General features: G+C 38.7%; 6 protein-coding genes across 6 annotated transcripts in view; 2 read left to right on the top strand and 4 right to left on the bottom strand.

Annotated features, from left to right (window-relative positions):
- LOC116734619 (uncharacterized threonine-rich GPI-anchored glycoprotein PJ4664.02-like) overlaps positions 1–8,777 on the top strand; it is a 43,052-nt gene extending 34,275 nt beyond the window's left edge. Inside the window, exon 34 of the mRNA XM_032586106.1 lies at positions 8,227–8,777. The gene's annotated coding sequence lies outside the window, so the exon portion shown is untranslated. The remainder of the gene's footprint in view (positions 1–8,226) is intronic.
- On the top strand, positions 174–5,684 carry LOC116734088 (adhesion G protein-coupled receptor F5-like). Its single transcript, XM_032585240.1, has 12 exons — positions 174–273; positions 412–463; positions 627–812; positions 1,505–1,848; positions 1,917–1,978; positions 2,244–2,368; positions 2,470–2,694; positions 3,079–3,273; positions 3,403–3,531; positions 3,608–3,786; positions 3,974–4,150; positions 4,237–5,684. The coding sequence occupies exons 1-12, from the start codon at positions 175–177 to the stop codon at positions 5,608–5,610; spliced, it is 3,147 nt and encodes a 1,048-aa protein (XP_032441131.1). The 5' UTR covers position 174; the 3' UTR covers positions 5,611–5,684.
- A 418-nt stretch (positions 8,778–9,195) lies between the features above and the next one.
- LOC116734091 (trace amine-associated receptor 1-like) lies at positions 9,196–12,380 on the bottom strand. The gene has a single exon (XM_032585244.1). It carries the CDS (start codon positions 10,914–10,916, stop codon positions 9,960–9,962), a length of 957 nt encoding a protein of 318 aa, XP_032441135.1. The 5' UTR covers positions 10,917–12,380; the 3' UTR covers positions 9,196–9,959.
- Positions 12,381–13,132: 752 nt separating this feature from the next.
- LOC116734092 (trace amine-associated receptor 1-like) lies at positions 13,133–16,655 on the bottom strand. The gene has a single exon (XM_032585245.1). It carries the CDS (start codon positions 15,816–15,818, stop codon positions 14,862–14,864), a length of 957 nt encoding a protein of 318 aa, XP_032441136.1. The 5' UTR covers positions 15,819–16,655; the 3' UTR covers positions 13,133–14,861.
- Positions 16,656–18,606: 1,951 nt separating this feature from the next.
- Positions 18,607–20,885, bottom strand: LOC116734093 (trace amine-associated receptor 1-like). Its single transcript, XM_032585246.1, has one exon. The coding sequence runs from the start codon at positions 20,748–20,750 to the stop codon at positions 19,794–19,796; it is 957 nt and encodes a 318-aa protein (XP_032441137.1). The 5' UTR covers positions 20,751–20,885; the 3' UTR covers positions 18,607–19,793.
- Positions 20,886–23,539: 2,654 nt separating this feature from the next.
- LOC116734094 (trace amine-associated receptor 1-like) lies at positions 23,540–26,416 on the bottom strand. Its single transcript, XM_032585247.1, has one exon. It carries the CDS (start codon positions 25,684–25,686, stop codon positions 24,730–24,732), a length of 957 nt encoding a protein of 318 aa, XP_032441138.1. The 5' UTR covers positions 25,687–26,416; the 3' UTR covers positions 23,540–24,729.
- Between the last annotated feature and the right edge of the window lie 357 nt (positions 26,417–26,773).

The raw sequence follows: 26,773 nt of genomic DNA, 5'->3' as shown, positions 1-26,773 counted from the left end.
ACAGTAGAAAGCGCAAATTGTCCAAAAAAATTCAATGATGGGAGAAAAACAAATTCCACCTTATTAATGCTGTATCTCGCACAGTTCATGTTTTTTGTCACTTAATTGCATGATTCAGTAAATCAGTGCTTAACTGTGTTACTGATGTTTGGTTTTATCTACTGTCCAGTCAGGATGGCTTCACCTAATGTGGCCTGGTTCAGTTTTATGCTGCTGGTTTTGTGCTGCAGACTGGATGAACTGGGATTCAGACAGTCTGTGTCTGTTGTGGAGGTGAGCATGAAAATCATCCTGACTGCATCGTTCCATGCAACACTAAATGTGTTTTGATTTAGATGCATATCAATTCCTGCTACCATTATTGTTGGGTACAGTCTGCATTCTTGGCTAACTTCAACTTGTCTATTTCAGGAAGTGACTGGGACTGAAGCAATAATTTTGAATGTTGGAGGACGGAGACCAGGTGAGTTATGCTAAATATTATACAGTGATATTTTCTCCAAATGATATTAAAATTTATTTATAATTTAAGTTTGGATCTAGACTTTAGATACCCAATCAAAGAGCTGCAGTAATAATGACCATTAAAACTACTTTCTGTGTATTTTCTTTTTTTATTTTCCAAGTATCCATGACAACCTGCTGTCCAACGTCCCTCCCCTCTGATGGACTGCAGTGTCAGTATGAAGATGGTGTTGCTTGGAAACGTGACATCTGTAACTCCACTAAAACATCCAGTAATTCTAGCAGTCAGATCTGCACACACAGATATGAACTCCATTATGATGGCAGGTTTTGTCAACCAGTCACAAGTAAGTATAATAACTTGTTGCTTTTTCATGGTAATTTAGCTTCTGAATATGAGTTGGTGAATAGAAATGCACCCATCACTGGGTATGGGATGGCCAATCCACCTTTATGTCCCGTAGAAAATGGCAAATCCACCATTAGGTCCCATTTGACTCCAAAATCTCATTCAAAAGTATGCATGAATGGCAAATCCTCCCAAATGTCATTTAAAAGAATACCCAAATTTCCCCATTGTCAGTCCTCCCAAAAGTCCATTTTATCCCAAGTTTCCCTCCACCCTATCCCAAAGACCCCATCCCCAAAATACCCATTAAAAAGTACACTCAAAAAAAATCAATGCCCCCTGGTGGTGGTTTGTGGTATTTAAATCAAAATGGGCTAGATGGGGGCATTAGCTGGAGTTGAAAGCGATTTTTTTTTTGAGTCTGAAGCCAACTTTGGGGTTCTTTCACGGGGTCACAGAGGGTCAAAAAAATTAAGAGTAAGGAGGGATGGATCTATCAGGTGACCTTTGTCCCGCCTCCTGGAACCTTTGATTAGGATTTTTCAAAGTTGGCCATATTTTCCCTCCTTTTGTCCCGTTTTGGGGGCGGGGGGTGCCCCTAATCAGGGTAATCTAGCTTTCTGAATATGAGCTGGTTAACATGTTTCAATTCATTTCTTATTAATGATCCTGTTTGGCCTTTTTTGGCAGTGATGACAGTAATGCCACCAACTACAACCACAGAACAAAATCACAAACCCCTGTTTCAATTCCTAATGCCTGAAATCAATGTAAGAATGGCAGCTTTGACAAATGCAACAAAGGCTCATTCAACAAAACCAACAATGGCCAGACAGTCAAACTTCACGCCAGGAAGACAAACAGCAAAGATAAACTCTGAAGAATGGACAGAAGGATTCATGACATCAGAAGATCTAACATCACCTTCAAAGACAACCATTGCAGTCAAACGAGACAACTTCACCATCAACATGCCGTTTCAGGAGTCATTCAAAGACCAAACCAGCAGAGTTTACAGAGACATCCATGATGCAGTAAGTCCTGATCTGTTTGGAGTCCTGAAGTATTGATGGTTTACATACCAACTGTTTGTCTTTCACAGATTGAAAAGCAGTGTCAGTACTATGTGTCACAACATTGCAGAGTGCAGAGCTTAACCTTACGGTAAGTTAAAATAATGAAAGAATTGAGCAACTTTTATGTGATTCAATGTAACTGAAAGAACTTCAACAGCAGCCTGTTGAAGTTCAACCCAACAAACATTTCAGTTTGTTGGATTCAAACTAGAATGTTTTCACCCAGTTGACCAATCATTTACCAGTTACAGGTTATTTATTTGCCATATTTTAGTTAATCCAGGCTTAGATACTCCATTGTATTTAGTTCTACTGCTTATTTTGAAACTGATTTATTTCATTCTTCGTTACAGGGAAGGAAGTACTGTTGCTGTTTACAGTCTCAGAGCTCCAGCTATTGATGATGACCAAGTTAAAAGAGTAAAATCTGCAGTATTTAATGAACTAGCTGCAAAAAATTACCCAATGGAGTTTGTCAGTAAGAAAGGCCCAATAAGTTTGGGACATACTTAAATGATTACATAAATTGTAATTCAAATTATTTTTGTGAATAACTGTGTGTCCTTTTGTCCTCTAAAGGTGAGAAAAAATTACAATTTAATCCAAGAAAAGTCTTCTTGAAGGAAAGTGTGACTGTGATATGTGGCCCTCCACCAAACACTCTCAATCTGGGCACCCAGTGGGACGCTGAATGGACAGTTAATGGTGCGGTTATTGAGCCAGATGAAACCCATAGCATCTCCAACAATTACACGGAGGGGAAGTCAACATTGACAGTTTCCAAGTTTCTTCGAACTGATGACGGTAAGCAATACAGTCACCGTGTAGATAATCATGATATCATTGAGTTTTTGCTAATGTGTTAATGGTCAAGCTTGAACTTTCTAGAAAAAGTAAATTGGTTTCTGAAAACCATTCATGTTTTTATCTACTGCTATATTATGCTGTATATGTAAACATAACTCAAGCCCAAGAATGTTCAAACGCTGCACAAATGTAGATTTAGATCCATCCTGTAAAATGCAGGTTTTTGAGGGAATAAACCGATACACATACAGTATGTACTAGTTGGTTGGAAAACATGTACATGAGAAAATAAGTCATTCTATTTTCTTGTCAAATGTACATAAAACAAATTCAAAGATTTAATTAAAAAAATTACCTACCTTTTTTTTCTTTATTTTTTAGGCTTTTATGAATGTAAACTGAAAAGCACTAAGTTCATTTTCAAACAGAAAGAAACCTTCATATCCAAAGCAATCCCACTGATTCATGTTAAACCAGTCAGAGGAATCATGAACTGTGATTTCTCCAATAAGATCAAACTGGAGTGCTCTGTCAACAGACCCTATGTGATAGAGTTTATCGAATCAGATTACACAGGTAAGATGGATGGATGGATGGATGGATGGATGGATGGATGGATGGATGGATGGATGGATGGATGCAAATGTGTTCATACCTCTATTATATTTAACTTCCTCCCAAACCAAACGTTCATGTTTTTGTTAGTTTATGATGACAAAATCTCAGCTGAGATCACAGTCCCTCATGACTGTACAGACAAGATCGTTTACACTTGTGAAGAGGAAATGTACACAAAATATCAAAAAGTAATCACAGTTGAATTCACCACGGAGCGTAAGTAATCCTTTAGACAATACTAAAATGTTTAGACAATACTAAAAACTAAGTTAAACACTGTTATTTCCTTTAGCTCTGATATGTTTCAGTGATGAGTTCGGTAATGGACCGTTGGGCTTTAAGGCGGTGGCAGACTGCAAAAACAACAAGGTGGGAGAACAGACGGCGGTTTGTAAAGAAGATGGTAAATTTGGAGATCTACAAGATAACTGCGTCCTGGCACCTGTTTATGAGCTGCTTGATCAGTCTGAGGTGACAAAGTCCTCATGCAGCGTTTAAAGCTGTTTTAGTTACGTTTAGTCACCTAAAGGACAAACGAATGATGTAAATTCATCATGGAAAGAATCATTTTTAGACATTTGCTCATAATTGTATGGACTGAAATTTTGTTGTCAAAATCAGATGTAATAGAAATATTTTCTTCCTTCAAACATGACAGGCTCTGAATAAATTTACACTGGCAGCATTCTTGGAGCAACTCAGGACAGTGGCTGTCAGACATGCTAAGGACATAACTAACTGTCCGGCCACCATCACTAGCATTGTTAAGATTTTCAACAATGTAGAAAATATTACTTCATTCTTCGGTGTGAAAATAAGTCAAGATTCTATGAAAGTAAGTATATTTTTTTCACTGACACTCTAAACTAATATCTTCATGCTCTTCAGTATCTTCAGTATTTATCTTTCTATTCAATCCAGAATATCCTGGAAACTGCAGGTGTTCTCACTGTTGAGGAGGCAAAAGATTCATGGACATTTCTCAACGGTGATTCCAACAATGAAACAGAGGAAAGTGATGATGCTGAAATGAAAAGTGTCAGCTCTTCACTGTTGAACTTCTTTGAGAGGATGACAACCCATCTGCTCAATAAACCCTTCAGCATCACCACACCTCATATTCTACTGAACAAAACTACATTCACAAACACGTTCAACGCAGACTTCAACTCCTCAGTGGAAATAGACATTCTGGAGGCTGATGAAGGGAATCAGTCAGTGACTGTAATATTATTCGCTTCCATGGGCAATGTGCTTTCTACAAGACACGAATATGACCATTCTTACAGTCAAAGGGTTGTGCTCATTCAGTCAGAAGCTAAAATTACAAATTTATCATTAATATTTCGTGCATCAGATCAGAATTTTTATAAATCAGAATGTATTTTCTGGGACTTCAGTCTCTTTGAAGGTCTTGGAGGATGGAGCAGCAACGGTTGCTTGTCGGTTTTCAGAGAAGATAAACTGGTCTCCTGTAACTGCAACCACACCGCCTCATTCTCCGTTCGGTCAAGTTTTTTGCTTGCATATTTCATTAACACCACAATAAGTTTAATTGCAGCTGTCCTTTCTATGATTTTTCTGATCATTTGTCTCATCATTGAAGGCGTCACGCTGAGACGAATGAGCCAGAACAACCCATCTTACTTCCATCATGTTTCCATCATTAACATTGCTCTGTCCGTCCTGGTTACATTGATTTGGTTTATTATTCGACTGACCATGTCACTGCCAGACAGTGCGCCGGCCTGCACAGTCGTTATGTTCTTGATCCATTTCTCCTACCTCTCCCCGTTCTTCTGCATGTTAGCCTCGGCCCTGCTGCTGCTCTACCGGACTCTCAGTGTCTTTGAAGGAGGGCTGTCTAAAAGATCCACGCTGGCCATCGGATTCTCTTTGGGATACGGTGCACCTCTGATTATTTCAACAATAACTATAGCTGCAATAGCTCCCTCAGATCAGGACATCCAGGAGAATATCATCTGTTGGAGCAACTGGTATAAGTCCAACGCTCTACTGGGGATTATGATCCCTGCGTATATGATAGTGGCTGTAAACTTTATAATTCTGATGGTGGTGATATCCAAAATACTGAGAAGACTTGGAGGAAATGCAGTCCATGCAGGAGAGAAGCATGGCCTATTGGCAGCTGTCAGTTTGACTTTGCTCACAATGTTTTTGGGCGTAACTTGGAGTCTGGAAGCTGTAACTGTGGCTCCCTCGAGTCTAATGGGAATCTATTTTGGATTATTTGTCTTTCAGTTATTAGAGGTAGTGTTTTATTTTCTCTACTAATATTTAAATATTTCCAGTTGTTTATTGTTATGATACGATAGACTAGAAATGTGAAGTAATTTGACAACACATACTTCCTGTGTTCATGCAGGGTTTTGTCATCCTGGTGTTTGGTACCTTGCTGGATCAAACGGTGTGTATGTCTCAATCAGTGAATTATGAGGGGCTTGTCAAGTAATCAGAGAATCCCACCCTGACTGTTTTACAGTGTTGTACATGTGAATAAAACATGTCAGCCAACACACTTACCTTATTCTGTTTCAGGTGAGGTCAGAGATACAAATGTGTTGTTGTTCCTTGGTGGGACAGAATAGAAGGGTAAGAAAACTGATCGATTATGTTTGTTTTCTTATGTTTATAACTTTTTTGTGATTCAGTCTCTGACTTTTGTTTTGTTTTAGAACAACATGGCTGCCTCATCATCTAGTGAACTGGAAACGTTACATGAGGAAGAGGTATGTCAGTAAAAATTAATATGAAGAAATTTACTCAATATTATTTTTAATAACCTTGGACCACAGTCAGATCACTAATATAGAATGAAAAATATAACAAATATATAATATCTGTCATTTAATTAGGATCAAAGCCAATGCGTCGAAGGCAGTCCGTCATGTACTGTTATAAAACCCCTGTGATATCTGTGTCACACGTATATTGAGGTCTGACTTGATAGTTGTTTATTTTCTTTAGATGATAATAATCTATGTATGATTTGTAATAGGGCTGCACAATTGGTAGAGCTGTTGCCTTGCAGCAAGAAGGTCCTGGGTTCGATTCCTGGCCCGGGGTCTTTCTCCTTGGTGTTTGCATGTTCTCCCTGTGCATGTGTGGGTTCTCTCTGGGTACTCCAGCTTCCTCCCACAGTCCAAAAACATGACTTTCAGGTTAATTGGTCTCTCTAAATTCTCCCTAGGTTTGTGTGTGTGGGCATTGGGTGTGTGTGTGGGGGTGGGGAGGTGGGGTGTGTGTGTGCATGGTTGTTTGTCCTGTCTATCTCTATGTTGCCCTGCGACAGACTGGCAACCTATCCAGGGTGACCCCGCCTCTCTCCCGGAACGTTAACTGGAGATAGGCACCAGCAGCCCTCCTGACCCCTCTAAGGGAAAAGGGTGTAAGAAAAGTGATGGATTTGTAATAGAGAACTAATTGAAAGCCTAAATTAAATATAACTAGAAAGTGTGCAAGTCTCAGTACTGAATGCTTTTGGTGAAAATGGCAAAAGCATTTGAAGCCAACTGCTGAAGACTTGCAGAAAGTAAGAAATAGCCAAAATTAGCTAAAAAGTTAAAACTACCTAAAATACTAATGATAGCATCTAGGCTATATCCCGCACTAGCATGCTGGGCTACAGTAATATATTCTATGTAATGTAAAAAATAATAATAAAATAAATAAGGTAAACCCTAAAATTTGAAAAGGACAGAAACGTTCCCCTGTTCCTTCTGATAATGAAATTCATACCTCTATGGTTCCTGAGATATCAACATTTGTTTGGAGGCATCGTTGAGCACAGTGACTACAAAAAATATGTCACTAAGCATTAGACATCAGACAAAATGCTTGTCTGATTATTCCCAGGTGTTAAATAGCATAAAATCTGTTAAACTGCCAAACCTCAAAATGGCCACTGCCTTGTGTCTTCCATGACAGCTCTGAAACTGATTCACTGCAATTAATAGGCAGGACTTAAAACATCCACTGTAAAACACAACGGACGTTTTATATTGTAATTCTCAATTCTGCCACAGGATGGAGCGGTTTCCACCATTTCTATGGGGTGAAAAATTCATAAAAAGATGAATATTATAAAAAGTATGAAGGTTATGAATACCAAGAAATACCGCTGACATTAGGAGAGCAAGCTGAATAGTATAAAAGTTGAACAGTGAAAATAGCACAAAGTATGCAGGAGGAGAAGCTTGGTGAAATTTACAGCGCAACAAGAAAAGTGGAACTCAAGAGTGTGAATTGAAATAGCCTTCACCTTCAGTAGGGAAATTCCAGAGCAACAGCAGCAAATGCATATAGATTCATATAAAGATAAGAGTATAAAAAAACTAACATACTGTACAGTAAGGGCAGAAATTCAACACCAATACGGTGAACTCCAATCTGAAGGAATGTTCAACTGAGAAGGTTATTTTAAAAAATATGCATAAAATATGAATATGTATTTAAAGATTAAATAACAACATATTATTTACAGTGAGTGACAGAAAAACTGTGCAACAACAGAGATGTGCAGACACCATCGCTAATGTTGTTTAAAATTAGTGAAACTGCGCAAATACCACCATGTATGAAATGTATACATTTAGAGGATTCAAATCAGAAACTTTTTTCAGTGTTGTAAGACACAGTGGCATAGAGCAATGTTCCTTTTTTCAGCTTGTTATTGTATTTTAGAAGAAAAAATAAATATTACTTTAAAACATTGCAAGTATTTGTGGTTTAAATTTGCTTTGTTATTTAAGACAGCAAATACTGACAGTTCATTCTATTATTGTGTACATTGTGAAAATAATTATATATATTTATTATATAATTATTGAATAATTATGTAATTATTGAATAATTATGAGTTGACTGATAATGATGTATTTTTCCTTATAGGTTTCTTGAGTGGCCTCAGTGTCTAATGCAGTGGTCCCAAACCTCCCAAACCCACTCTCCTTCACCAAAACAAATTCTGCACCCCTCCACCCAACCCTCACCTCTCTACACTGTAACCCTCACATGGAAAACTCACGCCGACAGTAAAACAAAAACTTTGCTTTTATTTCAACTGTTGATGTGAAACGGAGATCCAACTTTTACTTTCATATTTTTGTGGGAATCAGATTTAACAGCTATAGAGTGACACATCTTCATGTGACAAAAAGCCGCAATTGTCAACTGAGCATTATTTGTCTGGACATCTGTAGAGCTGTGCTGGACTCTACCCAAGGCCACTGATAAGCTTCCACCACGAATCAGAGACAGATGTCTAATGCTTAGTACACACATTCTGACATATATTCTTTATGGCTTATTGAGCTTCTGTACAGTAGCAATAAAAAGGCCTTGTGATTCTGATTATGTATCAAAGCCAGTTCGATAGCGGCATAAGATTGAAACTTGTATTGTACTTTTGTATTGTAGTTTCTCAACTCTCCCTAAAAATATGTTTTGATTTATTCTCAAATGATAATTTTAATTATGAGCTTCATTTAGTTATCAAAAATGTTCTGAAATTTGTTTCTGTATTTTTTTTTTCTTTATTTTTAGGTCAGAACTACTACAAACAGACCAAAAAAAAGAAAAAGATAATTGCAATTTAAAGTTGGTCACCAAGAACTGACACAGTTACTACTGCTCTGGGATATACCAGTGAGAGTGCGTAGGCCTGTCACAATAATCAATAAATCAATTAATCGCATGATAAATTAAAACAAACTCAGTAATTTGGAACAATTTATTGTCCAGCAAATGTTTTTATCATGACAGGCCTAAAAAGGGCAGCGACAGAAGGACAGCAAAAGCTCAGTTCTCAGGTTGTTCTTCCTGAGAATCCTCGGGAAAACAGTCTCTGTTGTGTCTTCTTCAGGACTAAAGTGGAGTTGGAGTTCCAGGTCAGGTCTTCACTGATGTAGGTGACCTGGTACCATAGATGTGGTACCATCCCCACTCCTTCCCCTTTAATAACGATGGGCTGAATGTCTGGTTTATACCTCCTAAAGTCGACAATAAGTAGCTGTAGACAACTCCAGCGTTTGCTTTTTCAAATCCATACTCCATAGTGTGGTGGGCATAACGACACCAGGTTACCCAGCTGTTTCTTTTAATTAGACTGAATGACTGAGGAAAAACTTGAAAGTGTCTTTGATTCTATCCAAGGTAACTCCTAGTTCCAAACACAACTTTATTGCGCAGATTTAAAGTTTCTTTGTAAATCCCAAGAAATCTATCCAAACTATATCTTTGCAACATAAACAACAGATAACCAACCTTAGAAGTATTTATTTATTTATTTATTTAAGTTTATGATATGCAGAATGCCTATTGGACAGTTACTTTTACCTGAATCTCGTTTTAGGAGAGAAAAGTTTTGTTTGAATGAGCTGGAAGGGTATCGACTAATTTGCTTCTATTATAAACAGATCCTCCCTCCAACCTGATCATCTTCAGCAGGGATGAGGTGGAGCTGGGATAGAAGAACACGCTGATCTGTCGTGTTTCTGGGTTCTATCCTGCCTACGACACATGTGATGTGTGACACACATTAAGTAGTATGTAATTTGATAGTGTCAGCATTTACGTGTCTTCATGCTGGTTCCTTTTATCATTATATACCTCAACAAAACAGCTCAGTGTAATTTGAAGCTACAATAGTCACCAAGGAATATTTTGCCAGTAACAACCATTTTAAAAGCTGACCTGAACCAGGTATAAAAGAAAGCGTAGATAAACGGGTTCAGTGTAGAGTTTGACAGAGCAAGCCAGTTAACGGTTTCAATCACAGAAACCGGGATAGAAAATAAAATGCAAAGGAAGAAAGGAGACCAACAAAATAGAAAAACTCCCAGAACAATCGCCAGAGTTTTGGTGGCTTTTCTCTCCATCTTACTGGCTGTTGCTCCGAACTTTATGCTTTGGATGCTTCGTGCCTGTCTCTGTGCAACAAGGAAAATCTTCAGGTAGATGCAAAGCATTATGACCACTGGAAAGTAAAATGATAATATAGGTCCAATAATGTTTGCCGTCATTACATCCAGAAAACACATGTCAGCACATGCGTAAGGGGACAGTCTGGGAATTATCACTCCGATGCTAACGAGAGCAGAAACACCCCAGCTCACTGTGATCATGATGGCAACAACATGACGGCTGATTTTAGATCTATATGTGAGAGGCTGACACACAGCATAGTACCTGTCAACTGAAATACAACACAGGTGCATAATAGAGCATGTACTAAACAATATATCAAAGCTGTCACGTACCTTACAAAATAAACTCTCATTATAGGTACATGAACTGAGAGAGAAGGCCATGCTGAGAGGAAATACTAAAATCCCAACCAGCAGGTCGGCCACAGCCAGAGACAGAATGAGAGTGTTGGTGGGTGTGTGAAGCTGCTTGAAGTAAATTATTGATGTTACTACAAGGAGGTTTCCACATATAGTCACAAGAGACAGAAGTGTCAGAAACGCATACACCATTATACATACAACAGAAGGAGTCGCGGTTAGTTTGTAGCTAAACTGATTTATCTCATAGCATGGATGCTGTAAGACAGTCACAACACCTGTCCTGTTTTCCATGAAGACCTAAAACTGAATTCAGGTTACATTAAAAGTGAGGCAAACATTTAAAGTGCATTTAATAAAAGGTTAAATTACATACATGTAAACAAAGAGTGGCTTTTCTGATACCTGATACTGCTGATCAACCCTTACATGCTGTGCTAGCTGCTTACAGCAATGTGAGTCTCTGTGCAATGAGACAACATGTCAGTGCAGGTTGCTCTGCGGCACGATGGTCTCTGTGCACAAGCTTTTATGTCTTACTTGCCAACCTATCTTTGGATGCCACAATTTCCATCCAATAAGGACGGGAAAACTCCATGTTGCCTTATAGCATGGCAACGTGTGTGTGGGCGTATAGGGTCCAGCGCGGTTGGACTGACGTCAAACTGTTGACACATGGTCATGTGGTTTTCAGATGTTTAGTTTCACACAGACCTGTAGTTTTCATGCCAGGCCACTATGTGGTGCTGTGATTTTAGCTTGTTGTTTGAAATGCGCCCAAGCTTTTGACCCATATATTCCACCTCATGTAGGAACTTGTACTCGTCAACGATGAACCAAGTGTTCATGTAGCACATATACATTTCTTATGAGAAACTGACTTAAACTGAACAGTTTAAGTTGCACAAGACGATCTGCCATTGTTTTTGTTATTTGCCCGTCCATGAGCAAAACAAACCCTGCAGTCATGCGTTCTGCACATGTGCGCTGTCACAAATCGTGGAGTACTTCACACTTCTGGGTGTTACTGACTACTTCCATTTTGAAACCTGGTTTAAAAACGTGCTGGTGTCACAGACACTGATCACCAGAAACTTGTAAACAACCAGCTGGAAAACTTGGGCCTTTTACTGCAGGGTCAGAATCCTCTGAAGATTCTTAACATTAATATTTTTGTACTGTGAGTGTCCATCAATGCAAAGACACAACATGTGAAGTCTGAGAAGGGAAACCTCAGGCCACATTGTGAACCCAAGAAGGTTTTGCTCCAGGGCAACAGTTTTGGCAAGTGCTCCCTTTGGATACAATATGTCAACTTTCTCACTTCACCCTCTAATTCCTCCTGTTCCATACCAACTCATTATACAAGAATATAGACTTCAGCTACTTTAGTATCAAATATAGCTTCATCCATCAGTCTGGACCCATTTTCTTTCTGTAATCTTTACATTCTTGTTGATCATTCATCGTCCACAGCAGAGGTCCTCAAATTCAGTCTTTGAGGGCCGGTGTCCTGCTGGTTTAGATGTGTCCCTGGTTCAACACACAACAATCAAATAGCTGAATTCCTCAAAAAGCAGTCAAGTTCTCCAGAGTCCTACAATGACCTGACTATTTGACTGGGGTATAGTGAAGCAGAAGAACTTCTAAAACCTGCAGAATGCTGGCCCTCAAAGCCTGGATTTGACAATCCCCGATCTAGTGTCAGAAGATCATTTCAAGACGTAGCCACCACTTCTACCGCCAAGTCTGCACAGCAGCAAGTCTTTCCTGTTATCTTTAGACCACTGACACCCAAAAATTGGCCTAAGATTAAGTAAACTGGTTCACTATCAGTTCCTATTCTCTTCAAGAGTGTGAATTGAAATAGCCTTCACCTTCAGTAGGGAAATTCCAGAGCAACAGCAGCAAATCCATATAGATTCATATAAAGATAAGAGTATAAAAAACTAACATACTGTACAATAAGGGCAGAAATTCAACACCAATACGGTGAACTCCAATCTGAAGGAATGTTCAATTGAGTAGGTTATTTAATCTTTAAATACATATTCACATTTTATGGATATTTATTTAAAATAACAACCAGATATTTACAATGAGTGACAGTAAAAACTGTGCAACAACAGAGATGTGCAGACACCATCGCTAATGTTGTTTAAAATTAGTGAAACTGCGCAAATACCACCATGTATGAAATGTATACATTTAGAGGATTCAAATCAGAAACTTTTTTCAGTGTTGTAAGACACAGTGGCATAGAGCAATGTTCCTTTTTTCAGCTTGTTATTGTATTTTAGAAGAAAAATAAATATTACTTTAAAACATTGCAAGTATTTGTGGTTTAAATTTGCTTTGTTATTTAAGACAGCAAATACTGACAGTTCATTCTATTATTGTGTACATTGTGAAAATAATTATATATATTTATTATATAATTATTGAATAATTATGTAATTATTGAATAATTATGAGTTGACTGATAATGATGTATTTTTCCTTATAGGTTTCTTGAGTGGCCTCAGTGTCTAATGCAGTGGTCCCAAACCTCCCAAACCCACTCTCCTTCACCAAAACAAATTCTGCACCCCTCCACCCAACCCTCACCTCTCTACACTGTAACCCTCACATGGAAAACTCACGCCGACAGTAAAAGAAAAACTTTGCTTTTATTTCAACTGTTGATGTGAAACGGAGATCCAACATTTTCTTTCATATTTTTGTGGGAATCAGATTTAACAGCTATAGAGTGACACATCTTCATGTGACAAAAAGCCGCAATTGTCAACTGAGCATTATTTGTCTGGACATCTGTAGAGCTGTGCTGGACTCTACCCAAGGCCACTGATAAGCTTCCACCACGAATCAGAGACAGATGTCTAATGCTTAGTACACACATTCTGACATATATTCTTTATGGCTTATTGAGCTTCTGTACAGTAGCAATAAAAAGGCCTTGTGATTCTGATTATGTATCAAAGCCAGTTCGATAGCGGCATAAGATTGAAACTTGTATTGTACTTTTGTATTGTAGTTTCTCAACTCTCCCTAAAAATATGTTTTGATTTATTCTCAAATGATAATTTTAATTATGAGCTTCATTTAGTTATCAAAAATGTTCTGAAATTTGTTTCTGTATTTTTTTTTTCTTTATTTTTAGGTCAGAACTACTACAAACAGACCAAAAAAAAGAAAAAGATAATTGCAATTTAAAGTTGGTCACCAAGAACTGACACAGTTACTACTGCTCTGGGATATACCAGTGAGAGTGCGTAGGCCTGTCACAATAATCAATAAATCAATTAATCGCATGATAAATTAAAACAAACTCAGTAATTTGGAACAATTTATTGTCCAGCAAATGTTTTTATCATGACAGGCCTAAAAAGGGCAGCGACAGAAGGACAGCAAAAGCTCAGTTCTCAGGTTGTTCTTCCTGAGAATCCTCGGGAAAACAGTCTCTGTTGTGTCTTCTTCAGGACTAAAGTGGAGTTGGAGTTCCAGGTCAGGTCTTCACTGATGTAGGTGACCTGGTACCATAGATGTGGTACCATCCCCACTCCTTCCCCTTTAATAACGATGGGCTGAATGTCTGGTTTATACCTCCTAAAGTCGACAATAAGTAGCTGTAGACAACTCCAGCGTTTGCTTTTTCAAATCCATACTCCATAGTGTGGTGGGCATAACGACACCAGGTTACCCAGCTGTTTCTTTTAATTAGACTGAATGACTGAGGAAAAACTTGAAAGTGTCTTTGATTCTATCCAAGGTAACTCCTAGTTCCAAACACAACTTTATTGCGCAGATTTAAAGTTTCTTTGTAAATCCCAAGAAATCTATCCAAACTATATCTTTGCAACATAAACAACAGATAACCAACCTTAGAAGTATTTATTTATTTATTTATTTAAGTTTATGATATGCAGAATGCCTATTGGACAGTTACTTTTACCTGAATCTCGTTTTAGGAGAGAAAAGTTTTGTTTGAATGAGCTGGAAGGGTATCGACTAATTTGCTTCTATTATAAACAGATCCTCCCTCCAACCTGATCATCTTCAGCAGGGATGAGGTGGAGCTGGGATAGAAGAACACGCTGATCTGTCGTGTTTCTGGGTTCTATCCTGCCTACGACACATGTGATGTGTGACACACATTAAGTAGTATGTAATTTGATAGTGTCAGCATTTACGTGTCTTCATGCTGGTTCCTTTTATCATTATATACCTCAACAAAACAGCTCAGTGTAATTTGAAGCTACAATAGTCACCAAGGAATATTTTGCCAGTAACAACCATTTTAAAAGCTGACCTGAACCAGGTATAAAAGAAAGCGTAGATAAACGGGTTCAGTGTAGAGTTTGACAGAGCAAGCCAGTTAACGGTTTCAATCACAGAAACCGGGATAGAAAATAAAATGCAAAGGAAGAAAGGAGACCAACAAAATAGAAAAACTCCCAGAACAATCGCCAGAGTTTTGGTGGCTTTTCTCTCCATCTTACTGGCTGTTGCTCCGAACTTTATGCTTTGGATGCTTCGTGCCTGTCTCTGTGCAACAAGGAAAATCTTCAGGTAGATGCAAAGCATTATGACCACTGGAAAGTAAAATGATAATATAGGTCCAATAATGTTTGCCGTCATTACATCCAGAAAACACATGTCAGCACATGCGTAAGGGGACAGTCTGGGAATTATCACTCCGATGCTAACGAGAGCAGAAACACCCCAGCTCACTGTGATCATGATGGCAACAACATGACGGCTGATTTTAGATCTATATGTGAGAGGCTGACACACAGCATAGTACCTGTCAACTGAAATACAACACAGGTGCATAATAGAGCATGTACTAAACAATATATCAAAGCTGTCACGTACCTTACAAAATAAACTCTCATTATAGGTACATGAACTGAGAGAGAAGGCCATGCTGAGAGGAAATACTAAAATCCCAACCAGCAGGTCGGCCACAGCCAGAGACAGAATGAGAGTGTTGGTGGGTGTGTGAAGCTGCTTGAAGTAAATTATTGATGTTACTACAAGGAGGTTTCCACATATAGTCACAAGAGACAGAAGTGTCAGAAACGCATACACCATTATACATACAACAGAAGGAGTCGCGGTTAGTTTGTAGCTAAACTGATTTATCTCATAGCATGGATGCTGTAAGACAGTCACAACACCTGTCCTGTTTTCCATGAAGACCTAAAACTGAATTCAGGTTACATTAAAAGTGAGGCAAACATTTAAAGTGCATTTAATAAAAGGTTAAATTACATACATGTAAACAAAGAGTGGCTTTTCTGATACCTGATACTGCTGATCAACCCTTACATGCTGTGCTAGCTGCTTACAGCAATGTGAGTCTCTGTGCAATGAGACAACATGTCAGTGCAGGTTGCTCTGCGGCACGATGGTCTCTGTGCACAAGCTTTTATGTCTTACTTGCCAACCTATCTTTGGATGCCACAATTTCCATCCAATAAGGACGGGAAAACTCCATGTTGCCTTATAGCATGGCAACGTGTGTGTGGGCGTATAGGGTCCAGCGCGGTTGGACTGACGTCAAACTGTTGACACATGGTCATGTGGTTTTCAGATGTTTAGTTTCACACAGACCTGTAGTTTTCATGCCAGGCCACTATGTGGTGCTGTGATTTTAGCTTGTTGTTTGAAATGCGCCCAAGCTTTTGACCCATATATTCCACCTCATGTAGGAACTTGTACTCGTCAACGATGAACCAAGTGTTCATGTAGCACATATACATTTCTTATGAGAAACTGACTTAAACTGAACAGTTTAAGTTGCACAAGACGATCTGCCATTGTTTTTGTTATTTGCCCGTCCATGAGCAAAACAAACCCTGCAGTCATGCGTTCTGCACATGTGCGCTGTCACAAATCGTGGAGTACTTCACACTTCTGGGTGTTACTGACTACTTCCATTTTGAAACCTGGTTTAAAAACGTGCTGGTGTCACAGACACTGATCACCAGAAACTTGTAAACAACCAGCTGGAAAACTTGGGCCTTTTACTGCAGGGTCAGAATCCTCTGAAGATTCTTAACATTAATATTTTTGTACTGTGAGTGTCCATCAATGCAAAGACACAACATGTGAAGTCTGAGAAGGGAAACCTCAGGCCACATTGTGAACCCAAGAAGGTTTTGCTCCAGGGCAACAGTTTTGGCAAGTGCTCCCTTTGGATACAATATGTCAACTTTCTCACTTCACCCTCTAATTCCTCCTGTTCCATACCAACTCATTATACAAGAATATAGACTTCAGCTACTTTAGTATCAAATATAGCTTCATCCATCAGTCTGGACCCATTTTCTTTCTGTAATCTTTACATTCTTGTTGATCATTCATCGTCCACAGCAGAGGTCCTCAAATTCAGTCTTTGAGGGCCGGTGTCCTGCTGGTTTAGATGTGTCCCTGGTTCAACACACAACAATCAAATAGCTGAATTCCTCAAAAAGCAGTCAAGTTCTCCAGAGTCCTACAATGACCTGACTATTTGACTGGGGTATAGTGAAGCAGAAGAACTTCTAAAACCTGCAGAATGCTGGCCCTCAAAGCCTGGATTTGACAATCCCCGATCTAGTGTCAGAAGATCATTTCAAGACGTAGCCACCACTTCTACCGCCAAGTCTGCACAGCAGCAAGTCTTTCCTGTTATCTTTAGACCACTGACACCCAAAAATTGGCCTAAGATTAAGTAAACTGGTTCACTATCAGTTCCTATTCTCTTCAAGAGTGTGAATTGAAATAGCCTTCACCTTCAGTAGGGAAATTCCAGAGCAACAGCAGCAAATCCATATAGATTCATATAAAGATAAGAGTATAAAAAACTAACATACTGTACAATAAGGGCAGAAATTCAACACCAATACGGTGAACTCCAATCTGAAGGAATGTTCAATTGAGTAGGTTATTTAATCTTTAAATACATATTCACATTTTATGGATATTTATTTAAAATAACAACCAGATATTTACAATGAGTGACAGTAAAAACTGTGCAACAACAGAGATGTGCAGACACCATCGCTAATGTTGTTTAAAATTAGTGAAACTGCGCAAATACCACCATGTATGAAATGTATACATTTAGAGGATTCAAATCAGAAACTTTTTTCAGTGTTGTAAGACACAGTGGCATAGAGCAATGTTCCTTTTTTCAGCTTGTTATTGTATTTTAGAAGAAAAATAAATATTACTTTAAAACATTGCAAGTATTTGTGGTTTAAATTTGCTTTGTTATTTAAGACAGCAAATACTGACAGTTCATTCTATTATTGTGTACATTGTGAAAATAATTATATATATTTATTATATAATTATTGAATAATTATGTAATTATTGAATAATTATGAGTTGACTGATAATGATGTATTTTTCCTTATAGGTTTCTTGAGTGGCCTCAGTGTCTAATGCAGTGGTCCCAAACCTCCCAAACCCACTCTCCTTCACCAAAACAAATTCTGCACCCCTCCACCCAACCCTCACCTCTCTACACTGTAACCCTCACATGGAAAACTCACGCCGACAGTAAAAGAAAAACTTTGCTTTTATTTCAACTGTTGATGTGAAACGGAGATCCAACATTTTCTTTCATATTTTTGTGGGAATCAGATTTAACAGCTATAGAGTGACACATCTTCATGTGACAAAAAGCCGCAATTGTCAACTGAGCATTATTTGTCTGGACATCTGTAGAGCTGTGCTGGACTCTACCCAAGGCCACTGATAAGCTTCCACCACGAATCAGAGACAGATGTCTAATGCTTAGTACACACATTCTGACATATATTCTTTATGGCTTATTGAGCTTCTGTACAGTAGCAATAAAAAGGCCTTGTGATTCTGATTATGTATCAAAGCCAGTTCGATAGCGGCATAAGATTGAAACTTGTATTGTACTTTTGTATTGTAGTTTCTCAACTCTCCCTAAAAATATGTTTTGATTTATTCTCAAATGATAATTTTAATTATTAGCTTCATTTAGTTATCAAAAATGTTCTGAAATTTGTTTCTGTATTTTGTTTTTTTCTTTATTTTTAGGACAGAACTACTACAAACAGACCAAAGAAAAAGAAAAAGATAATTGCAATTTGAAGTTGGTCACCAAGAACTGACACAGTTACTACTGCTCTGGGATATACCAGTGAGAGTGCGTAGGCCTGTCACAATAATCAATAAATCAATTAATCGCATGATAAATTAAAACAAACTCAGTAATTTGGAACAATTTATTGTCCAGCAAATGTTTTTATCATGACAGGCCTAAAAAGGGCAGCGACAGAAGGACAGCAAAAGCTCAGTTCTCAGGTTGTTCTTCCTGAGAATCCTCGGGAAAACAGTCTCTGTTGTGTCTTCTTCAGGACTAAAGTGGAGTTGGAGTTCCAGGTCAGGTCTTCACTGATGTAGGTGACCTGGTACCATAGATTTGGTACCATCCCCACTCCTTCCCCTTTTATAACGATGGGCTGAATGTCTGGTTTATACCTCCTAAAGTCGACAATAAGTAGCTGTAGACAACTCCAGCGTTTGCTTTTTCAAATCCATACTCCATAGTGTGGTGGGCATAACGACACCAGGTTACCCAGCTGTTTCTTTTAATTAGACTGAATGACTGAGGAAAAACTTGAAAGTGTCTTTGATTCTATCCAAGGTAACTCCTAGTTCCAAACACAACTTTATTGCGCAGATTTAAAGTTTCTTTGTAAATCCCAAGAAATCTATCCAAACTATATCTTTGCAACATAAACAACAGATAACCAACCTTAGAAGTATTTATTTATTTAAGTTTATGATATGCCGAATGCCTATTGGACAGTTACTTTTACCTGAATCTCGTTTTAGGAGAGAAAAGTTTTGTTTGAATGAGCTGGAAGGGTATCGACTAATTTGCTTCTATTATAAACAGATCCTCCCTCCAACCTGATCATCTTCAGCAGGGATGAGGTGGAGCTGGGATAGAAGAACACGCTGATCTGTCGTGTTTCTGGGTTCTATCCTGCCTACGACACATGTGATGTGACACATGTGATGTGACACACCTACATGTGTACGTGTGTCACACATTAAGTAGTATCTAATTCAATAGTGTCAGCATTTACGTGTCTTCATGCTGGTTCCTTTTATCATTATATACCTCAACAAAACAGCTCAGTGTAATTTGAAGCTACAATAGTCACCAAGGAATATTTTGCCAGTAACAACCATTTTAAAAGCTGACCTGAACCAGGTATAAAAGAAAGCGTAGATAAACGGGTTCAGTGTAGAGTTTGACAGAGCAAGCCAGTTAACGGTTTCAATCACAGAAACCGGGAGAGAAAATAAAATGCAAAGGAAGAAAGGAGACCAACAAAATAGAAAAACTCCCAGAACAATCGCCAGAGTTTTGGTGGCTTTTCTCTCCATCTTACTGGCTGTTGCTCTGGACTTTATGCTTTGGATGCTTCGTGCCTGTCTCTGTGCAACAAGGAAAATCTTCAGGTAGATGCAAAGCATTATGACCACTGGAAGGTAAAATGATAATATAGGTCCAATAATGTTTGCCGTCATTACATCCAGAAAACACATGTCAGCACATGCGTAAGGGGACAGTCTGGGAATTATCACTCCGATGCTAACGAGAGCAGAAACACCCCAGCTCACTGTGATCATGATGGCAACAACATGACGGCTGATTTTAGATCTATATGTGAGAGGCTGACACACAGCATAGTACCTGTCAACTGAAATACAACACAGGTGCATAATAGAGCATGTACTAAACAATATATCAAAGCTGTCACGTACCTTACAAAATAAACTCTCATTATAGGTACATGAACTGAGAGAGAAGGCCATGCTGAGAGGAAATACTAAAATCCCAACCAGCAGGTCGGCCACAGCCAGAGACAGAATGAGAGTGTTGGTGGGTGTGTGAAGCTGCTTGAAGTAAATTATTGATGTTACTACAAGGAGGTTTCCACATATAGTCACAAGAGACAGAAGTGTCAGAAACGCATACACCATTAAACATACAACAGAAGGAGTCGCGGTTAGTTTGTAGCTAAACTGATTTATCTCATAGCATGGATGCTGTAAGACAGTCACAACACCTGTCCTGTTTTCCATGAAGACCTAAAACTGAATTCAGGTTACATTAAAAGTGAGGCAAACATTTAAAGTGCATTTAATAAAAGGTTAAATTACATACATGTAAACAAAGAGTGGCTTTTCTGATACCTGATACTGCTGATCAACCCTTACATGCTGTTCTAGCTGCTTACAGCAATGTGAGTCTTGGTGCAATGAGACAACATGTCAGTGCAGGTTGCTCTGCGGCACGATGGTCTCTGTGCACAAGCTTTTATGTCTTACTTACCAACCTATCTTTGGATGCCACAATTTCCATCCAATAAGGACGGGAAAACTCCATGTTGCCTTATAGCATGGCAACGTGTGTGTGGGCGTATAGGGCCCAGCGCGGTTGGACTGACGTCAAACTGTTGACACATGGTCATGTGGTTTTCAGATGTTTAGTTTCACACAGACCTGTAGTTTTCATGCCAGGCCACTATGTGGTGCTGTGATTTTAGCTTGTTGTTTGAAATGCGCCCAAGCTTTTGACCCATATATTCCACCTCATGTAGGAACTTGTACTCGTCAACGATGAACCAAGTGTTCATGTAGCACCTATACATTTCTTATGAGAAACTGACTTAAACTGAACAGTTTAAGTTGCACAAGACGATCTGCCATTGTTTTTGTTATTTGCCCGTCCATGAGCAAGACAAACCCTGCAGTCATGCGTTCTGCACATGTGCGCTGTCACAAATCGTGGAGTACTTCACACTTCTGGGTGTTACTGACTACTTCCATTTTGAAACCTGGTTTAAAAACGTGCTGGTGTCACAGACTCTGATCACCAGAAACTTGTAAACAACCAGCTGGAAAACTTGGGCCTTTTACTGCAGGGCCAGAACCCTCTGAAGATTCTTAACATTAATATTTTTGTACTGTGAGTGTCCATCAATGCAAAGACACAACATGTGAAGTCTGAGAAGGGAAACCTCAGGCCACATTGTGAACCCAAGAAGGTTTTGCTCCAGGGCAACAGTTTTGGCAAGTGCTCCCTTTGGATACAATATGTCAACTTTCTCACTTCACCCTCTAATTCCTCCTGTTCCATACCAACTCATTATACAAGAATATAGACTTCAGCTACTTTAGTATCAAATATAGCTTCATCCATCAGTCTGGACCCATTTTCTTTCTGTAATCTTTACATTCTTGTTGATCATTCATCGTCCACAGCAGAGGTCCTCAAATTCAGTCTTTGAGGGCCGGTGTCCTGCTGGTTTTAGATGTGTCCCTGGTTCAACACACAACAATCAAATAGCTGAATTCCTCAAAAAGCAGTCAAGTTCTCCAGAGTCCTACAATGACCTGACTATTTGACTGGGGTATAGTGAAGCAGAAGAACTTCTAAAACCTGCAGAATGCTGGCCCTCAAAGCCTGGATTTGACAATCCCCGATCTAGTGTCAAAAGATCATTTCAAGACGTAGCCACCACTTCTACCGCCAAGTCTGCACAGCAGCAAGTCTTTCCTGTTATCTTTAGACCACTGACACCCAAAAATTGGCCTAAGATTAAGTAAACTGGTTCACTATCAGTTCCTATTCTCTTCAAGAGTGTGAATTGAAATAGCCTTCACCTTCAGTAGGGAAATTCCAGAGCAACAGCAGCAAATCCATATAGATTCATATAAAGATAAGAGTATAAAAAACTAACATACTGTACAATAAGGGCAGAAATTCAACACCAATACGGTGAACTCCAATCTGAAGGAATGTTCAATTGAGTAGGTTATTTAATCTTTAAATACATATTCACATTTTATGGATATTTATTTAAAATAACAACCAGATATTTACAATGAGTGACAGTAAAAACTGTGCAACAACAGAGATGTGCAGACACCATCGCTAATGTTGTTTAAAATTAGTGAAACTGCGCAAAGACCACCATGTATGAAATGTATACATTTAGAGGATTCAAATCAGAAACTTTTTTCAGTGTTGTAAGACACAGTGGCATAGAGCAATGTTCCTTTTTTCAGCTTGTTATTGTATTTTAGAAGAAAAATAAATATTACTTTAAAACATTGCAAGTATTTGTGGTTTAAATTTGCTTTGTTATTTAAGACAGCAAATACTGACAGTTCATTCTATTATTGTGTACATTGTGAAAATAATTATATATATTTATTATATAATTATTGAATAATTATGTAATTATTGAATAATTATGAGTTGACTGATAATGATGTATTTTTCCTTATAGGTTTCTTGAGTGGCCTCAGTGTCTAATGCAGTGGTCCCAAACCTCCCAAACCCACTCTCCTTCACCAAAACAAATTCTGCACCCCTCCACCCAACCCTCACCTCTCTACACTGTAACCCTCACATGGAAAACTCACACCGACAGTAAAAGAAAAACTTTGCTTTTATTTCAACTGTTGATGTGAAACGGAGATCCAACTTTTTCTTTCATATTTTTGTGGGAATCAGATTTAACAGCTATAGAGTGACACATCTTCATGTGACAAAAAGCCGCAATTGTCAACTGAGCATTATTTGTCTGGACATCTGTAGAGCTGTGCTGGACTCTACCCAAGGCCACTGATAAGCTTCCACCACGAATCAGAGACAGATGTCTAATGCTTAGTACACACATTCTGACATATATTCTTTATGGCTTATTGAGCTTCTGTACAGTAGCAATAAAAAGGCCTTGTGATTCTGATTATGTATCAAAGCCAGTTCGATAGCGGCATAAGATTGAAACTTGTATTGTACTTTTGTATTGTAGTTTCTCAACTCTCCCTAAAAATATGTTTTGATTTATTCTCAAATGATAATTTTAATTATTAGCTTCATTTAGTTATCAAAAATGTTCTGAAATTTGTTTCTGTATTTTGTTTTTTTCTTTATTTTTAGGACAGAACTACTACAAACAGACCAAAGAAAAAGAAAAAGATAATTGCAATTTGAAGTTGGTCACCAAGAACTGACACAGTTACTACTGCTCTGGGATATACCAGTGAGAGTGCGTAGGCCTGTCACAATAATCAATAAATCAATTAATCGCATGATAAATTAAAACAAACTCAGTAATTTGGAACAATTTATTGTCCAGCAAATGTTTTTATCATGACAGGCCTAAAAAGGGCAGCGACAGAAGGACAGCAAAAGCTCAGTTCTCAGGTTGTTCTTCCTGAGAATCCTCGGGAAAACAGTCTCTGTTGTGTCTTCTTCAGGACTAAAGTGGAGTTGGAGTTCCAGGTCAGGTCTTCACTGATGTAGGTGACCTGGTACCATAGATGTGGTACCATCCCCACTCCTTCCCCTTTAATAACGATGGGCTGAATGTCTGGTTTATACCTCCTAAAGTCGACAATAAGTAGCTGTAGACAACTCCAGCGTTTGCTTTTTCAAATCCATACTCCATAGTGTGGTGGGCATAACGACACCAGGTTACCCAGCTGTTTCTTTTAATTAGACTGAATGACTGAGGAAAAACTTGAAAGTGTCTTTGATTCTATCCAAGGTAACTCCTAGTTCCAAACACAACTTTATTGCGCAGATTTAAAGTTTCTTTGTAAATCCCAAGAAATCTATCCAAACTATATCTTTGCAACATAAACAACAGATAACCAACCTTAGAAGTATTTATTTATTTATTTATTTAATTTTATGATATGCAGAATGCCTATTGGACAGTTACTTTTACCTGAATCTCGTTTTAGGAGAGTTTTGTTTGAATGAGCTGGAAGGGTATCAACTAATTTGCTTCTATTATAAACAGATCCTCCCTCCAACCTGATCATCTTCAGCAGGGATGAGGTGGAGCTGGGATAGAAGAACACGCTGATCTGTCGTGTTTCTGGGTTCTATCCTGCCTACGACACATGTGATGTGACACATGTGATGTGACACACCTACATGTGTACGTGTGTCACACATTAAGTAGTATCTAATTCGATAGTGTCAGCATTTACGTGTCTTCATGCTAGTTCCTTTTATCATTATATACCTCAACAAAACAGCTCAGTGTAATTTGAAGCTACAATAGTCACCAAAGAATATTTTGCCAGTAATAACCATTTTAAAAGCTGACCTGAACCAGGTATAAAAGAAAGCGTAGATAAACGGGTTCAGTGTAGAGTTTGACAGAGCAAGCCAGTTAACGGTTTCAATCACAGAAACCGGGAGAGAAAATAAAATGCAAAGGAAGAAAGGAGACCAACAAAATAGAAAAACTCCCAGAACAATCGCCAGAGTTTTGGTGGCTTTTCTCTCCATCTTACTGGCTGTTGCTCCGAACTTTATGCTTTGGATTCTTCGTGCCTGTCTCTGTGCAACAAGGAAAATCTTCAGGTAGATGCAAAGCATTATGACCACTGGAAAGTAAAATGACATGATAGATCCCATAATGTTTGCCGTCATTACATCCAGAAAACACATGTCAGCACATGCGTAAGGGGACAGTCTGGGAATTATCACTCCGATGCTAACGAGAGCAGAAACACCCCAGCTCACTGTGATCATGATGGCAACAACATGACGGCTGATTTTAGATCTATATGTGAGAGGCTGACACACAGCATAGTACCTGTCAACTGAAATACAACACAGGTGCATAATAGAGCATGTACTAAACAATATATCAAAGCTGTCACGGACCTTACAAAATAAACTCTCATTATAGGTACATGAACTGAGAGAGAAGGCCATGCTGAGAGGAAATACTAAAATCCCAACCAGCAGGTCGGCCACAGCCAGAGACAGAATGAGAGTGTTGGTGGGTGTGTGAAGCTGCTTGAAGTAAATTATTGATGTTACTACAAGGAGGTTTCCACATACAGTCACAAGAGACAGAAGTGTCAGAAACGCATACACCATTATACATACAACAGAAGGAGTCGCGGTTAGTTTGTAGCTAAACTGATTTATCTCATAGCACGGATGCTGTAAGACAGTCACAACACCTGTCCTGTTTTCCATGAAGACCTAAAACTGAATTCAGGTTACATTAAAAGTGAGGCAAACATTTAAAATGCATTTAATAAAAGGTTAAATTACATACATGTAAACAAAGAGTGGCTTTTCTGATACCTGATACTGCTGATCAACCCTTACATGCTGTTCTAGCTGCTTATATCAATGTGAGTCTCGGTGCAACGAGACAACACGTCAGTGCAGGTTGCTCTGTGGCACGATGGTCTCTGTGCACAAGCTTTTATGTCTTACTTGCCAACCTATCTTTGGATGCTACAATTTCCATCCAATAAGGACGGGCAAACTCCATGTTGCCTTATAGCATGGCAACGTGTGTGTGGGCGTATAGGGCCCAACGCGGTTGGACTGACGTCAAACTGCTGACACATGGTTATGTGGTTTTCAGATGTTTAGTTTCACACAGACCTGTAGTTTTCATCCTAGGCCACTATGTGGTGCTGTGATTTTAGCTTGTTGTTTGAAATGCGCCCAAACTTTTGACCCATATATTCCACCTCATGTAGGAACTTGTACTCGTCAACGATGAACCGAGTGTTCATGTAGCACATATACATTTCTTCTGAGAAACTGACTTAAACTGAACAGTTTAAGTTGCACAAGACGATCTGCCATTGTTTTTGTTATTTGCCCGTCCATGAGCAAGACAAACCCTGCAGTCATGCGTTCTGCACATGTGCGCTGTCACAAATCGTGGAGTACTTCACACTTCTGGGTGTTACTGATGTCAAGAAAATCCGAGCTCATCCCACTTCCGCATGCTGGAGATTTTAGTTTAACAGTAATAATAAATAAAGTTATCTTTAAAATGAATCACTCAAGTGACATCAAGGCCCAACAGTAGACTTAGGTGTCAATAAAATAAATCTGGTTGTGTGTGTTGTTTTTGTCTAAAGCAAACTTTGCTTTAATTCTACTTTTCTCTATCTAATCATAAGAAATCATAGTCAGACAGAGAGAGTCATGAAACAGGAAAAGCAGGTTTCCTGGAAAAAGAGGAAGTAAGTTTCCAGCCTGCAGATTTATAAATATAGCTGAGACTATTTCTTATTTTAAAGCATGAAAGTTTTAAAGA

The sequence above is a fragment of the Xiphophorus hellerii genome, chromosome 15 (assembly GCF_003331165.1).
Source record: "Xiphophorus hellerii strain 12219 chromosome 15, Xiphophorus_hellerii-4.1, whole genome shotgun sequence".
In the NCBI taxonomy this organism is placed as follows: domain Eukaryota; kingdom Metazoa; phylum Chordata; class Actinopteri; order Cyprinodontiformes; family Poeciliidae; genus Xiphophorus; species Xiphophorus hellerii.
Note: the sequence above shows the minus strand (reverse complement) of the source record. Positions and strands in the feature narration are given on the sequence as shown.